General features: G+C 40.9%; 1 protein-coding gene across 5 annotated transcripts in view; it reads right to left on the reverse strand.

Moving 5' to 3' along the window:
- Positions 1-17,316, reverse strand: part of thsd7ba (thrombospondin, type I, domain containing 7Ba) — a 171,690-nt gene that overhangs the window by 26,178 nt on the left and 128,196 nt on the right. For all 5 annotated transcript variants that reach the window (XM_076747322.1, XM_076747320.1, XM_076747321.1 and 2 more), the window contains exons 15-16: positions 12,981-13,247; positions 11,701-11,879 (exon numbers count right to left, since the gene is read on the reverse strand). In XM_076747322.1, the coding sequence (XP_076603437.1) occupies positions 11,701-11,879; positions 12,981-13,247 (446 nt within the window). The remainder of the gene's footprint in view (positions 1-11,700; positions 11,880-12,980; positions 13,248-17,316) is intronic.

Here is a 17,316-nt window from a genome sequence, read left to right on the forward strand (position 1 = left end):
TTGCTCCCAAGTACATCTTAGGTCTCAAACATTTACAAGGAGCTCTCAATGTAAAGAGGCTATCAGTTAGGATGAGCTGGTTCAAACTGGATTCTCTCATTAGTTTTGTATGGATATATGGACAGTCTCTAGCTTCTGCTGATTCGCTCTCGTTTAGAAATCAAACATATTTTCATTAGATAATCAATACTGACTGAAATTACTTTGAGCACACTCTCAAAAGTTTTACTGACAACATAATGAGGTCCTACCATCCTTTATAATATGTCAATCTGAGTCCCTCCGGTTAAAAAGCAGATGGAATATCATCCAAATGCACTTTACATAAATTATGTTGCACTCCCTTCAATCACACTATTGTTCCTTCTCTCAACAAAAAGACCAAAAGGGTCACAGGAGTACATGTGACTTGCACAGATCTGGCATGCATTTTGTCTTCATTAGCTAAAGCAGAGTGTATGTACAGAATGAACAGCACTGACCTGAGCCTGCGTGGATGTCCATATTAGCAGTGCATGACAAGCCAGAAGTTGGGCAGGGGAGAGAAGAACAATGATATGATCATTAGTTTAGATTTGGCCTGCAGTGACAGAAATGTATAATTTTGCTTAGATTTGATCCAAAAATACTGCATTCTGCTCTGACTCATTAATGGGGGTAAAGGATGATTAAGTACTTTATCATCTACAGTGAATCTAGCAGTGCTGGATATTTTGCCAAACTGAATGATTCATAATGTTGAGAGAATTTTAAAGTGCTGCAGTTGGTTGCAACAGCTGTGCAACGGCCAGACCTGCAGCTGAAGGCAACTCCGATAAATTAATTTGTCTGGAGATGGCGAGAGGGAAGTCGGCATGAATGAGCATATGCTCAGAGAGGCTGTGTGCTCTGTATCTAAACAAGGTTACGAAAAGTAACTGCTTGGTTGTTGTAAATAAACTGTTAAGGCTGTCCTGATTGATTTTTCACAGCAAAAGGGACATTTATATAGAATCCCCTGACCCAAGACAGTACTAACATCTGTAAACACAGATACCTTTGAACTGGACATTTACTGGCCTCACAGTATGTTTGTTTGAGCCAAATACTGTACGTTTCATGTAGTGACAAATGGTCAGAGCAAGAGCATGCATCCATGTATATGCTTCAAATCCCCCTTCAGATCCCCCTGGATCCCCAAAAAAGTCACTTTTTCCATCTTCATTCATTCATGACTTTTCACAGCTGAATGGGAGAAGCTTAGAACTGGATTGAAACCTTTTTCTTTTCTTTTCCCTTTTATTCTTTTCTTTTCTTTTCTTTTCTTTTCTTTTTGCCTTTTATTAACAGGCAACAGTTAATGATCACTAAATTTAAAGTACAAGTTGCAGAAAAAAACAAAAACATGTGCATAGAAACTGCACATGCATGACATGTGAAGTAAACTGCACTATTGTTAGACTCTCTCAACTGCCAGATGAGATAATGGTTACATCCAAAAATAGAAAAAAAAAAAAGCATACACATCTGCAAAGGCTTGATGAAAACCCCATGCAGACAGAGACATAAACATACATTATAATTGCCCACACAATGATGTATGTGCATACAAAGAAAGCACACACACACACACCCATAGACGAATAAACACAAATAGAAAAGGACACATGAAGTGCAGGCCCTCCAGCAGGGATGGCATTAGAGGGAAAATGGGACAGAAAGTCTTAAAGAGGAGCACTCCTCTATAAATCTCTCTAACTGTCATTGTGTGACTGCAACTTCAAATAAACTGCCCTATTACTGTCAGCAGTCCCGTGGATGAGTTAGAAAACAATGGCTCCTCTGAGAAACACCATAGGATCTATTCCCTCGCGATGATGACCTCTCAAATAAACTCATGCGGTGATAGGCTGAAAACGAGCCAACATATAAGGCAGCAATTAGGATGACTGCCTGTGTGAGTTAGATGTATTTTGTGATTTTCAGAAAAGACACATAATACTGCTGCAGAAAGAACCTTTTGTTTGGCTGAAAACTGAAATCTAAGCTCCTGGAAATGATTTAGACAAGAGAAGATTAGATGAAATGCAGCCACAAGGCCTGAAACATTTTGCAAAAAAAAAAAAAAGACAAAAAAAAAGAAGAAATGTGTGTTGGCTGTCCAAATAACAACACACTGTGCCAGCCAGCCAACAAATGGAAAAGCAATAATTTGGAAAAACCCTAAATCAAAATGACAATATCCAACATTTGCGACTGTGAGCAACAAGAGACTCTGTTCCAAGGCATTAAAAAGTCTGAGTATGTCATCTGCTCCTAAGCCCTACTGACACCGTGATCCTGTCACACTTCCTGATGATTTAAGACGAGGGATAATGTAAATGATCTCTGGAGGGGAGCAACACTCTGCCATGAGAGGAGAAAGGGATGAGAGCACTCATGGTTTTCTACAAGCAACTTGAAACGTCTAATGCGGATGCACGTAGCTGCTTGCTCACTTACTGTAGTAAAGCTTCAAGCTTGTTTAAAGTTTCCTGGCAGACATAATAACCCCACCATGTTTTATATCCATCTACGGCACAGTATTACTGCACTGTAGGACTGTAATAAAATGCATACTGTGTCTTAATTATATACCAGACGCTGTGAACCTGCGATGATCAATCAGCTGTAATTCCATATTCCACCAGTATCACACAAACGCCTACACGTGGCCTCAAGTGACACGACTATAAGTGCTCTAAAATTGATTTCAGTCTTTGACAACTAACTTGGTTTGCGTATCTCTTTCTCCTATGGTCTTCCAATTAGGACTCTTACTAATGAGGACGTCAATGAATTAAAGGCCTGACAAGACTTATGTCCAACATCCTCCTTGGACCCAGAGCTGTGATGGCTCTACCGCAGGGCAATGGCGTGACTTTCCATAATTACACAAATTATTTGACCATCAAGCTCTATTCCGGGCTCTGAAAGAATCTCCTTTTCTCTTTTACTTTGTGATCCGTCACCAGCACACAGCTCAACAAGGCAAGAATGCATTAGAAGAGACATTTTATAAGCACTTAACCCTGCACCGGCTTTTAATAATAGCTATGGTCAAAGATCTTTTTCACACACTTGAACAAAAAAAAAAATTGGAATCAGATCCCATATCACATGAGAGCCAATACCTCTCTTTCACTGTTCAAGTGAGTACTGTATATGAGCAATTTGTGCTTCAAGGAAAACACTTGACACTTAAAGATAGTCACAACAACACCTGGAGACCCCTTCTGTGACCTTCTGTCTGAGGATTCCTCCTGTTAGCTGTTAATTCTCCTGTTTGTCTCTTTGCCGAGTGTCATTATGATTTTAATTTTGCTTTAATGCAGTTGGCACAACAAAAAATATGTTCTTCAACTCAGCATAAGACAGAAATGTAGACACAAAATGTGTTGATACACTGTCAAATAATGACTATACCAGTCTAATTTAAAGAAATAAATAAAGGGTCTTTTATTGGACCAATGTAGAGTAAAAACTAGAGATTGGTGGCGATATTTGTGCTTTATAAGACTGTGAAGCTCACAGCAAATATGCAACAATCGTGCCTTTAAAAATACCTCATCCTAGTTATCAAATGATGAGCACGTATTTAATATTCACCCAGCCACTTAATATAATTTGTTTTTCTAATTACCAGATAAAAGCTATGATTAACCTTTGGAGTAAGTGCTAAAGGCCATCTGAGTGGCTAGAGGCTTTAAGCAAAGATAGAGAGGCCCCAGAAATCAGCCTTTCTGGGTGGCAGACTGCTTTAACCATGTGCATTGTTTGCAATGCAAGAAGACACCTCACTTTTTTGGCTGGGCCTACAGGGGGAGAATAACTCGTGCCCAAGCGCTGCTCTATGTTAATTACACCTCACTGGCCTCGGGAAGCTCCATCAGCAGCTGCTTCTAAAAGTCTTTCATTCTAATGAGGAAGAGAAATGAGTTTAGCACCTGGGTGCGTTCTGGTAAATACCAGAAATCTAACATTTGTTCCCTTTTATGTTTTTCTGATTCTTAGGATTCAACTTTTCTTTAGACTTGCTCTAGGCTGTTGTTGGCTATTGACAGAGGGAGAGAATGCAGAGGGATGAAGGAGACAGAAGATTTGATTACCTTTGACATTTGCTGTAGATATTAATGGTTCCCAGAGGATGAATCACAGCTTCTTTGGAAACCCCCTTATCTTCAGCTGGAAGATGTAACCTATATAACTTAACGAACATACTTATATTACCTCATACCATCTTGACCCAAGCCTAAACCAAACCAGCAGCGATGGTTTCACATGTTAACCACATGTGTGTCCGGTACACGTGTCGCTGGTGCTCTCCAACAGCCATGAACATCATGTCATTTTGGACAACAGACATATATGTTGTTTTGACAGATGACTCATTCTGCTGTTTAGGTATGAGGCCGTCTTGGAGTTTTACTCGTTTACTGTAAATCCTCAAAACTGCACTTGAATAATGTAATAAACAGACAATGATAATGCTCTGTGAGTCCCACGACAATGCAGTTAAAAACACCTGGATATTACGGCTATCCTATAGCTCAGGTTTTATTACGCCCCCCTGAGGGTAGTGATGGCTGTAGAGCCACAAAACAGCAGGTAGAAGGTGCCTCTTTAATATATTGTATGTGGAGCATCCTGGCACCAAAAGAGCTGGAAAAGAACTTATGGTCCTACACAGTGGGTGCCTTTTACACGGCCTTATCCTCCCCAATAGGCAAAACGACACTATCCGTTCTTGTGCAGAGCATATTTATCCATGTTGTTTATCCAGGCCACCTGGTTTGAGGAAACACTCAGCGATGTGGAGAACCTGTATGTCCACTTTGATACTCTTGAAGCTCAGAAAGTAGAGAGTTGTCCATCAACTGCAGGGTTGGTAGTTTGATCCCCAGCTTCTTCTGTCCACATGTCAAAGTGTCCTTGAGTGAGACACATAACCCTAAATTCTGCCAACGGTAGTGCCAGTGCCTTCTTTAACTGGCGAACATCTAACCAATGCTTTGCCCTGCCAACATACTAAGGTCCTCTCCTGTATTCCTGTGCATCAGTGATGCAGTAGACACAGCTATGACAGACTTGTGTGACAGCCTTCGCAGATGCCATTTAAGTTCCACATGATGAAAGTGAATAGAAAAGGAGTCATGGCTGCACACCATCCTCAGGATAATGACTGCATGTCTGGGAGGAAAACAGCAGCAAATACACAGCTGTGCTCACCATGCAGGGGTCCAAGGAAGGAAAGAACGAGCCTCTCCAGAGTCATCACATGCTTGGACTAGGAACTGAGCACTGGTGTTGTCTTTCCCTTTTAATGTACCTCCAACCATCAGGGGAAATATACCATCAAGTAAACTGAATAGAATACATCCACCTGATACACAGCATAATCCTCAGACACATCAGCTTTGCAGAAGATAATTCATTAATTTATTCAAATTATAAGCTCGAGAGTCTTGCCTTAGAGCACACAAAATCTCCTCTATGAAAAGCAGTATTGATAAACAGCAGATGGCCATGAGTTCATTGAGTGTGATCATAGCCCAGCAGCTAATCCAGATAAGTTTAACAAGAGCTCAGCTGTTTAGGCCTAATTTATGATATGTGAACAGCAGAGCAAGCTGTTCTGAAACTCAATGCTTTTGACTTCAGAATGTTTCTTTTATGCTAAAATTAAGTGTGAGGAGGAAATATGGATGCGATGACCTAAAAAAACACGTCGCATTTGCCTTCAAGCCAATTAAACAGGAGATATGTCAGCATTAAGAAGTTAAAGCCAATATACAAATATTATTCTCCACTAGTAACCTCAGTTTACCAAACTAAGACAAGAGGAAGCTCACAAGAACAATGCCAACAACACTGAATGAAACATGAATTCCTCAAAACTAACCAAGTGCTGACATGAGAAGTCAAAATGTACCGGTGTTGTGACCAATAGCATGAAGCATCTCAGTATATGTTGCCAAGAGAGAACCAAAAGACTTGGCATGGATAGATAGCAGCACCATAAGAGCTTAGCTTGGCAGCTATACCAGCAGGCACCCTGACATCGGCCAGAAGCAGCTCTGTGGGAGGCAATAAAAACCCCCTCAATAAATTAATGCCTATAATGGACTGTATTTGACTGTTTTCTAGCCTGTTCTTCTAAAAACGCAGCGCAGCAAAGCTCAAAGTGTTATGAGAAAAACAGAGAGCATCATCAGCACTCTCACGACTGACATTTGCCAAGAAGACAAACACCCAGCTGAACTGAGCCAAGACATCCAATGATGATATGTGAGCACAAAGCAAGCAAAAAATGCTTTTTTTTGTGTTGACAATGGTGATACATAGAGTGAGTAAAACCATTTGTGACACTTGCAATGATCCCGTGCCGCCAACTGCACGGGCAGAAAAGCAGACTCGCAGAATGCTGCCAGCAGCAGTGAATGTGGAGCACATGCGTTCATTTCTTTGATAAATCTGTCCTGAAGTGACCTCATCAGACTGTTGGCGTGCCTTTTTAGAACATCAGCAGGTAGGTGCAAAAGAGTCAGGCAGCCTCAATAGGTTGTAAAAAATGCATTGCAGGAGCACCTTGGTAGCCCAATAGTCATGCCATGCCACACAGTCACATGGTTCCAATGTTGCTGGTTCGATTCCAGCCGGTGACCTTTGCTGCATGTCATACTCCTCTCTCACCTCAATTTCCTGTCTGCTTCTGTCCCTGTCCAATAAAGGATCCCATGCAATGATGGATGGAATCCTTTATTGGATGGATCACATCCATCATTGGTCCCCCGGACCCCCTCAAAAAACACAAACAAGCAAAAAAAAAAAAAAATCTTGAAAAAGTGTGTTGAACATGTGTTGTAGATTTCGGCACGACAGGTGCGTCGGGTGTGAACGTCACCTGGCTTGTTTGCCTCATGCTCATAGGCTTGCCGGCGATTCAGATTCAGAAAAACGTTATTGATCCTCGCAGGGAAACTGTTTTTTTCTCCAAGGTGAAAAAAACAGAGCAAAACTCTGTCAACAAGCCTGTTTACAGAAGCACAGTTAAATCAATAACTAGTAAATATTTACACAAGTAACAACAAAAGAAAAGCACTGAAAGGTAGGAAAAGGTAAGAGAACAAGCCAGAGCAACTGCAACAGGCCGCATGCACGGTGGCACACGCACAATAGATCGTGATGTGATTTTTGTGTGCTATGATTCACAGTTATATTTTCTTACCTTCATCTGTCATATTACAATGTTTTTGCTAGCACAGACCAATTTTAAGTTTCAAAAAACCCTGTTCACCTGCTGCATTTAATTTGAGGGTGCAGGATTTTGTTTTCACCAGTATTTACACACACGATATGAATGTCCTCTCATGATCTGTGTCCTTGCTCTACATGCAATACACATGGTTTGATTGATGAATGAATGGGGCATAATTATTAAGTGCTGATAATTATCTGATAATTACGTTCTGCAGAAACATTCTGTAGCTGTGTATTGTTAAGAGCAGTACTTACTAGAAATACATTTACAACTGAAAGGTCACATCAAAGCACCGCAGTGCTTATTAAAAGTATCATAAAAAAGCTTGTAAAAAGTCTTTATTCGCAAATCAAAGCGGTTTCTCTCTGTATGTACAGTAGGTAGCATTTGAAAGACTAAAGCCTTCAGCAGAACAGAAGGCATCAAGACAGAACACCTTATTCAACAGACCCTGTTTCATTTCCCCTCTGACCTGCAGTCGCAACAAGCGGATCAACACACCAAAGAGCACACATGGACCATATATTGATTTTGCTGGATTCCATAAATAGGAGGATGTGATTCTGCGGAAACGGGGATCTTACAGTGACAGCAGGAGGTGATACACTGAGGCCAGAAATATACAGAAACTCCAACTGGTGATCTGCTCCACACAACTCCAATTAGCAAAATAAACAGGATGTTATGCGAGAATGACTAATCTGCCAATACAACACAGGCTGACAAGATTACTGGAAAATTTGTCCATGTCTGTTCCTGCTGCTGGTATTTGGCGATTATATTATGCTTCTAATTGTTGGATTTATAAAGACAAACTCTGAGATAGAGCATGGCATGTTTTTAAAGGCTGATCTATAACACATTACCTTATAATAAGGTGGATTCACAAGAACACACCCCTGTATGTACATCCACTAAAACAAAGGATTAAACACAAAAATAGAGAAAATATAGCACAAACAACAAACAGCTCAGCACCTAAAGTAGAACAATCAACTCAAGCTATGCAATAAAAAGCAGTTAAATATGGATAAGTGTTGCATAAGTTATATAATGCAAGAGTTAACTGACAAACTAAAAAAGTGAAGTAGGTGCCCCACGGCAGCTCATCATCCCCACAAACAAAGGCACCTGTCTTGCACCCTTATAGACCTCTCTCACACTCACACAACACTGCACACACCATATAGCCGAGGAGCAGCGCAGGTGGACAGGAAAGATGCTTCTCCATAGGACAGAGGGGATGGAGTAGAGGCCCCAGGTGTTAATATAATGAAAAAGAACTATCTGACAGGCACAGTATCTGGCAGACAGAAATATAGGACATATACCACTTGATATCTCAGCATTTGGCAACAAACCCTTGTGGGAGGTTTGATGAAATTCAAATGTCTCCTGTAATTATAGATCAGCTTGTGTGTTTCTCCCTGTGAGCTCTGCTTTGACATCTTTGAGCCTTCTGTGGAAGTCTCTCAGGGAATCTTATATAAAGATATGGGCCCCAAATAGCTGTGTCTGTGAAGATCCAGCACGTCATCAGCGTTTGGAGTGGTACACGTGTATAATATGTGATGTTTGAAATAAATAGCACAGCAAAGTTTTGTCTAAATGAAAAAAAAAATCTCAGGTTATGGACACGCCAGACACATAGGAAGGAAACATCCTGCATGCATCGACCCTCCTGTGTGCAAGAGTGAAATATTCAGAACATGTCATTAAGAAAAGAAGTCATTTATTCTTACAGGACAGTATATTTGGGCCGTAGAGATTAAAAAAAAAAAGTTGCCCTAGTGTGACTATAGTAAAGTAGAGATGTTACAAGTTTGATATTTCACAGCAAGGATAACAGGCATGTCTGTCAAACAGCCCTTAATCAAGACGCCGAAATGCTACTTTCCTTACATGCATTAGTCTTTCTTCTGTCTGAGTCTGATCTAATACTTCTGCGTATCACAACAACACGGCCGCGTTTGTCTGCTTGCATAATTGGCCGAGAAACACACCGGTTATGATTCTTCATTGTCCATATTTTCAGACAGCATGCTTTACTTTTAATGTTACGAGAGAAACAAACTAACTGATGTGTTTGGCGAACGCTGCTTCAGATAACAAGTTTGGGTGGGGCTGCTGGAGTGTGAACTTCACCAAATCTAATTAAGAGCAGAACAGAGCAGATATGGAGTCTAAGTCTTATAACAGCCCCGTGCACACGGCCTCAACATGCGGAGAAATCAAAAACTTGACATGCCTGCCGTGTGGATTACGGTTTCTGAGCTATGATTCTCTGTGGGGATTTAGTAAACACTCAATGGAAAACATACCTACAGTGCAATTAGTAGCATTCCACTATTGTGTTATTTCCCATTTTATGCATTCTCCACATTCTCTTATCGTCCTTATTTTTACCTATCTATTTATTTTACTATTATTATTAAATATGTCTTATTTTCCATCTAATTTTTGATTAATTCTGTCTGTTTTAAGTTCATTCTGTCTTTTCTTACATAAAGCACAACTTTGCTTTGTTGTGAAGCACTTTAAGCTGCACTTACTGTACGAAAGATGCTATACAAGTAACTTTCATTATTATTATTATTATTATTAAAAGTTTATTCTTTAATGATTCTTTTCCCACTTGAACATTTGATTCTCACAATGACAGTTTTCAGTGAGGTAATGCATGAATTATTCATCTTAATTAAACTTGCTCTTGATCGTATTTACCCGATCCACCAAAATCTTACAAACTGCCTAATTAGCAGCAACAGCTTACTTTCTAGCCCACCTCCTACAGAGTGTGGTCATTTTTGCTTGTTATTTTCACGGTGGCACTCTCTCTCCCTATCTTTCTTGCTCACTCAGCTATGTGATGAGAGGATGAGTTTTGCCGCACTGTAAATTTTATCTCTGTCACTTTCTCGCCGCGGCTCGAGGGGAAACATCTGCTGGTGGGAGCGAGGCCACCCTTTGGCTGGAAAGCAGTTCACAGTGGGCGATAAGAGAGTAAGTGTTTGAAAGAGAGGAGGGTAGCCATTAGGAACGTGAGCATCCTCATGCTGCACCCTAACAGAGACTAAATGAAGCATTAAGGACCAAATGTGTGAAGGCTGAACAGCAAAGTGCAGCGGCTCAAGCGAAAGCAGGTTTTTTGAGACCATGTCAAGAGTTGTGACCACCCAGGATTTGCTAAACATAACAGCAATGCTTACTGAACTAGAGTAGAGGTTATAGTATCTTTCCACCCACACTTTAGACAGATGTACTTCACTTTAAATGGCCAATTTGATAATGTTAACAATGAGCCCTAGTCCGCCCTCAGGATAAATCCGCGAGGGCATTGGCAATAGCAACTCCAATTTCAGTGCTGAGGGTTATTACAGGGCATAACTACAGGGGCCATATAGACCTTGTTAGTGGGCACTTAACCATCTGTACACAAATCTCCACTAGAACACACTGGAATATTTTTCACACAGCCGTGCCTCATTTTCATACTGACCTCTACAAACTGAAGTGTCCTTTCAAGCCCATTCAAGCATACAGGCAGCATTCATAAAACACTTCCCCTCTTTAAACCATGACCCCCACGAGAGATGTGCTGTCACAAAATATTCCGAGCTATGGATAAAGCCCGACTATGGAATATCAAAAGCTCCCATCTGTCCACTTTTCCCTCTCTGCCCCCCCCCCTTCTTTTTGTTACTAAACAGCATCCTGTTTTTATGTCAAGGAAAGGGCATGCCATGCAAGGCAAATGATTTGGTGTGACTGAAGACACCAGAAAATGAACAGGTCACACAGGAGCCCCATTGGCTGATGGGTAAAAAACCTTGTCATTGAAATGTGAGCAGAATTCAACAACTCCACTGTGTATTTATGAGGCGGCATTGGGTTGCAACACAACCATGGCGGCAGGAAAAAATGTCACAAACTCAAACTGGAGATGTGCAAAAAATTAAGATGCAAACAACTGCATGCACCAGACTAATGTTCCCAGCAAGAATGCCGTCTGTCTGTATGAAACAAGGAGCACTGTGGACACTATCTGCTACGTGTTAAATCATTTGTTTGCATTTAACATGGCCTCCCTGTTACATATATCATGGTGGTGACCATGGATAGACTGCATATTAATATATGGCACTATGTGTTCCTGGAAATGGAAAGAAATGACTTGGGAACAATGTAGATGGATGATGAGGTCAACTCTGTTTACTGTGTCTCCATATGAAAACTAAAATGCATTATTCTAATAAACTGTCCATTAACTGTACACAAACACCTGGATGAGTTCATTTCCACATTAAAGACTGATAGCAGATGTCAGCATGCTGTCACAATAACAGTTACCTTCCACAATTTGTTTCCCTCTTGTGCTGCACAGGACGCTACTGACATACAAGCACTGGTGTGCGTCTTACCTGGTTTTTCAAATCCAGCCTGGGACACGGGCGTCCCCCGTTGAAAGCTTTCTCCCTGAGCCACTTGGACCTGATCTTTAACCCGCCGCCACAGGACGCACTGCAGGCTGACCAGGCTGACCAGTCACTCAGCTTACAGTCTAGGGGGCAAGGGATGTGGCAAACCTCCACCATGTAGCCTGAAATTGAACATTGGCAGACAGGAGGGAGAGGCCTGGTTCAGACTTGGTCAGCGTCTGCAGTGAGGATCACATTAATAATGTCAGACAGACGTGCCATTGGCCTGCGCTCCGCCAGACCTTGGACTTGCTCACCGTGACACCAAGAGCTAATTATCTGACTAATGAGTGTCTCATCCTTACACTGTGCCAACACAGCATACTGAAACTGCTGAAGAGTTTTCACACTGTATTATGTTTTGTTTGCTTGCTGTCTCTGGATAACTTTGTTAGCATTATTCAATCAACTGTCTTTCACACTGAAATATGAAGAAAAACAGGACAAAGACTCAGCAGCTAAGCATTTCAGATAACCGCCACCTACAAGCTGGCATCACAAAGAGGGTTTCACTAATATTACAGTTTCATTTCTGATTGTTCTGATTACTAATGTCTAGCCTACATACTGGCAAGTACTGTTGCTTTTATGTGAAGGGTTATCCAAATGACACATAAAAGCACAATCTAATAGTCTCCAGCAGATACTCCATGGCCGGGACTGAATTAGAAATAGCTAACGTTACAAATGCATTTTGGAAGTGCTGTCACTTTTGTTCAAGTCCTTGAAACCAACACAACACTGTTAGTCTACTTCCAGACCTCTGAAACGCAGCCCACATCTGAGAATTGTTCAGTGATTTGTCTGATGTTGTGCCCACTGATTGTGTGGAAACAGTCAACCAATCAGATCTTAGTAGAGGGATTGAGAATTGCAAACTGCAAAGCTATATCAATGGAAAAAGTGACAGAAGCGTGGATAAGGTCAGTGAAAACATGTCGTAAGTTGACTTACTCTCTTAAATATACACATTTCTTTGAACTCCTACAGCTTCTACGTCAGCCGAAAATGATGTAGGATGGATATGTCACTTTTTATTGATTGGTTAGAGCAAAACAATATAAAATAACTCCCCCCTCCCAGCGAGAAACGACTAACATGAACACAAAGTCGGGCTGAGTGAAGAAAAACAAAATGCTGATTCAGTCTCATTATCAGGCTACAGTTTTGTAAGCTTGTCAAAGGCCAACATGTCGCACTAGTGAAATAGTTTTGTGTACTACCTGAGTCTGTACAGAGTGTGGGGTCGACCAGGTGTCCCTGCTGGTCAATGCAGGCCACAGCTTTGTAGCGCACACCTTGGCCACACTCCTTTACCTCCCGATGGCTCATCCAGCCCTTCAGGGGACCCGGAGCTGAAGGGTCAGGGAGGATGCAAGCAGACCAATTCCCATAGGGCTGAGACAGGAACTCATCACAGGGACAGGTCTCTGTCTCCTCCAGTGGGTACAACTTCTCATTCAGGCAATGTTCCTTCTTTTTGCTGCGACCTGAGAAGAAGATGGACAAAACAATGGAAAGTTAGTGCACTGGGTGGGTGATAAACACTGCAGCATTTTTTCCCCCTCGGTGGAATAAAGTATGAGCTGCTGAATGCATAAATACTTCATTGTTGGATTAAAACATCAGTTGATAAAGAGCCAGGAAAAATGGGTTGGCCAAAAAAAAAGAACTGAATGAAAATATAGATAACACTATTAAGAGCTATTGTTGACTTATTTATGATTTGTTTTATAATACATTTGTAATTGTACAGTGTCAGCAGGTCAGAACTGTTACAAACTGATCAGAAATTGATATTTTCAGTGACAGAGGACACATACAGGCACCAGCAGTCCAACAATCACTTTCACTGCCGGTCCAGTGATGTCTGCAAGGAGGAAAGTCTACCAGGGCTGAAGAGAAGCAAAGAGTAGAATATATGGGCTGTTTGGCTCTGACTGGGAGACTGTGCTCCACACCAGAGAACATGTCCAAGTATGTTATTACAACTCATATTTAAGTTTACTGCTAAGTGGCCTCTAGTGGCCGTAGTCATTATGTGGAGAGCAACGAAGGAAGTTGGTTTACACATAAGGAGCGAGAAAGTCTGCATATGGAGGAGCTGGAGTGGATGGACGGAGCGAACAAACACTGGACTTTCACCCAGGAGGCCGCTGTTTGTGTTCTCTGCCAAACTGAAAGTCAACCCATTTTAAGTTACATAACGTACTTAAGTTACATCACGTATGTAACTGTAACATAATTTTTTAATCCATTATCTTTCCTGAAAATGACCAAGCAATTTTGGTGCCTAAACCTGAGCAAACTGCGACCATCTCACAATGTTAAAGATGTTAGAGTGAAGGTTTGGAACGACAAAAGTCTGTTTCCATCATACCTGCTTGTTGCTGGTATTCTCCAACGGTGATATATGTCGTTTAGGGAGTCGTTGGTAATAAAGCTATTATGAGCCTGTGTTGGCTCCATGCAGGTCATGGCTAAACTTCAATCAATCATGTATTTCATGTGGTTTTAGACCGATAATATTCCTTCACTGTGATGCACTTAAATTAAGTTTCATTTGCACTGAGAAAAAAATCCAGTAAATCACAAATATATAATTTTGCATTTTGTTGCTAAAACAGGCAGTTGAGCATGAATGTTTATGTTTACCACTGCACATCTGGCTTCATCACAGTCATAGTCAAACAAATGGCTCTCTCTAGATGTCTGGTTACACAACACATACTGTTGCCAAGATATCAGAGTTGGATTCATTTACTCTCCGGTTCATCTCGCTCTGCTCTTCCCGCTAGTTTGACCTTATTTCATTTCGTTATTTAGAGGAAACTAACATTGCAAATTGAATTGCCAATCAGTTCTCCAAAGTGCTCCATGACCATTGGCAAGGAGGACCTTTTTTTTTGTAATGCATGTTCAGAAAGCACTGTAATGACCCCAGGGAATGATTAATGCTATTTGAAAGAATATTAAACTCTAATTTTTCTCTTTTGTTGAAGCCTCTTGGGAATTGTGCACAAATAATGTCTGTGTTACATCACAAATATGCACTGAAGTTTAGACCTGGCTAATTGTTTTTCTACACAACAGAAACATCTCATTCTGCATAAGTAGAATGCACAATACAAATACAATGATTGCTTTATGCAGCTAAAGGTCTTATATGTCATTTGTATGCAAACACACATATCTAGGCAGACAGTACAGACATTGTTTGTTAGCATGAAGACCATAAAGAGTAAAAACTGCTGCAGCTGCGTTTGTCCGCCGAGCACCAAGTTCCTTTAAAAATTTCCTGCCTCCTCTTTTTTCTCCTGATATGCATTTATTCCCTGTCTTCCTTTTTCAAGCACGACTCCTCACCAGCACACAGTGGCTGCGGTTTATTATTAATGATCAACGTTGCACAGACAGCTTTTGATTCAAGGGGTTGACAACAGTGGAGAAATAGCAGACAACAGCGAGCTGCACAGCTGTCCACACACTGTTATATCATTAGTCAGTGATGTTCAGCATAGGACTTATTTTATGATTAAGCGCTGTAATTCTCTTCCAGTGAACCCACTTTGCTTCAGCCGGCCTCGTCTCATTTTATACCACTTAATAATTTCATATATTCCCCATAATGCCCCTCGTAACTGTGTTAACAGAGCGCGTTGTTTATTTTTATTTTCTATTTTTTTAGTACCGTGCCTACGCCCCACAAAACACAACATGCGCGATGCCAAAATGTTTCTGTGAATTCAAACATGATTACAGCGACAGCAGAATCATCATGTCATCAACATTTATCGGCGAATATCAGAAAACAGATGGAGTGATGCACCATGGACAGACAGCAACTGTTCCATCAGTGAATTTTCCCTTTCCAGCTCTAACTCCTTTGTCTAATGAGGGTGAAAATGAATTTTTCATCTCAAGCTGAAGACCTCCATTAAGACCTCCATTATGACTATTAGAGCTAACCTCTCAATGCAGTTCACTTCAGGCTTCAAATAATTAGTCCTGTCCATTATATCTGATGGGTATTAATAGATGTGCGTGTGCAGGAAAGTAACACAACAGCTGAAAGGCATGTGTTCCTCTCAGACACTGTCACTTTTGATTTCTGGACAAGTAGCAGATTCATCCTGTCAAGCTGTCCAGCGACTCAAAAATCTTTCCCATGATTGATTGTCTGCTTCGCATCATACTCTTACATAAGAGAGCTGTGTTGTTCTGTTTCAACAGCTATATATATCCTGCTTTTGTCAACATATTACCACGATCAAAGAGTCACTGCTGTTAATGTCTCTTCATGTAAATGTCAACGCTAACCAAATAACGCATTTGCTATGAGCGCCGGCCCCCCTGCAGGATTTGCATTCAGCTCATAGCGCGTAATAGAAAGAGACAATCCATGCCAATGCAACTGGCTGGACTGCAGCGTGGCAGATAAAAGCTTTTGACGTATCTTTATATTTCACAATTTTGCAATACAATTGTTCAAATTCTGTTTTATTGATTGGATGGAAATGTCTTTCAAACAGTATTTAGATCAGCAGGAGTCACAAACATGATCCACTAACCTGTAAGGATTTAAGATACATTAGGTTTGAATGAAGAACTGAAACATTATCATAAAAGCAACTGAAGGGAAACAAAGCCAAACCCAAGGAGGAATTGTAATCATTTTGGCGATTCGTTAACTCATCTTAGCGCCATCATTAGGTCAAAAGCACTGCTGTGCCTCACAGAGCTGCTAGCACAGCTGTAGACTCACTGGTCTTATTAATATAATTACATATATCAGCAGCGGACCCACAAACTGGCTGGTATCGATTAAAATTTTATAAAATGCAATTATCAGCCGGATAATAACTGACAAACCTTTTAACAACACAACATTTCTACTATATTTATCTCCATAATGTGAGGCTCCATAATGTGAGAAGTTGCAAATTTTCCCAAAATGTTCTTGAATCAGTTACTTTAAAGACGTTATCATTAAATAACTTAAATGTGCGCTCATGGAATGGGACCACAAGCAGGAAACACTAAACATATCTCCTATTGAGTTACGCTGTGTTTACTTGTTTTTCTTTTGTGATAAAACCAGTGACATGTAAGTCTCTTTCCAAGGTCGTCAAACAGCAACGTTTTGTCATGCTCCTCTGAATCTGTATGAAACCCTCCAGGCTTTCACTTCACTCCAATGTAAATCAATCCACGGACAATATTTGAAGCTCAGAGCAGAGAGATGTAAAGCAAAGAGTGAAATAGTCCTTGGAGGGATGAAGGTCAGGGTAGAGTGATGGGTCATATGCACAACCTTCACCCAGGAGGCCGCAGTTTGTGTCCTGTGAGATTTTTCCTGAACCTAACCAAACCGCACGTGACTATTTCACAACATTAACCATGTGTTAGAAATGCATTCTGGCCAGAGGGCTTTGCACGTCACACGGAGATGCTGTAGGGTATTCTATGTGCATCTCTTGAACGGAGGATGGCGATATAATGCATAATAACATAATGCAGACATCATGTTGTACTGAATTAAATGTCCATAAATAAAGT

The sequence above is a fragment of the Chaetodon auriga genome, chromosome 13 (assembly GCF_051107435.1).
Source record: "Chaetodon auriga isolate fChaAug3 chromosome 13, fChaAug3.hap1, whole genome shotgun sequence".
In the NCBI taxonomy this organism is placed as follows: Eukaryota; Metazoa; Chordata; class Actinopteri; order Chaetodontiformes; family Chaetodontidae; genus Chaetodon; species Chaetodon auriga.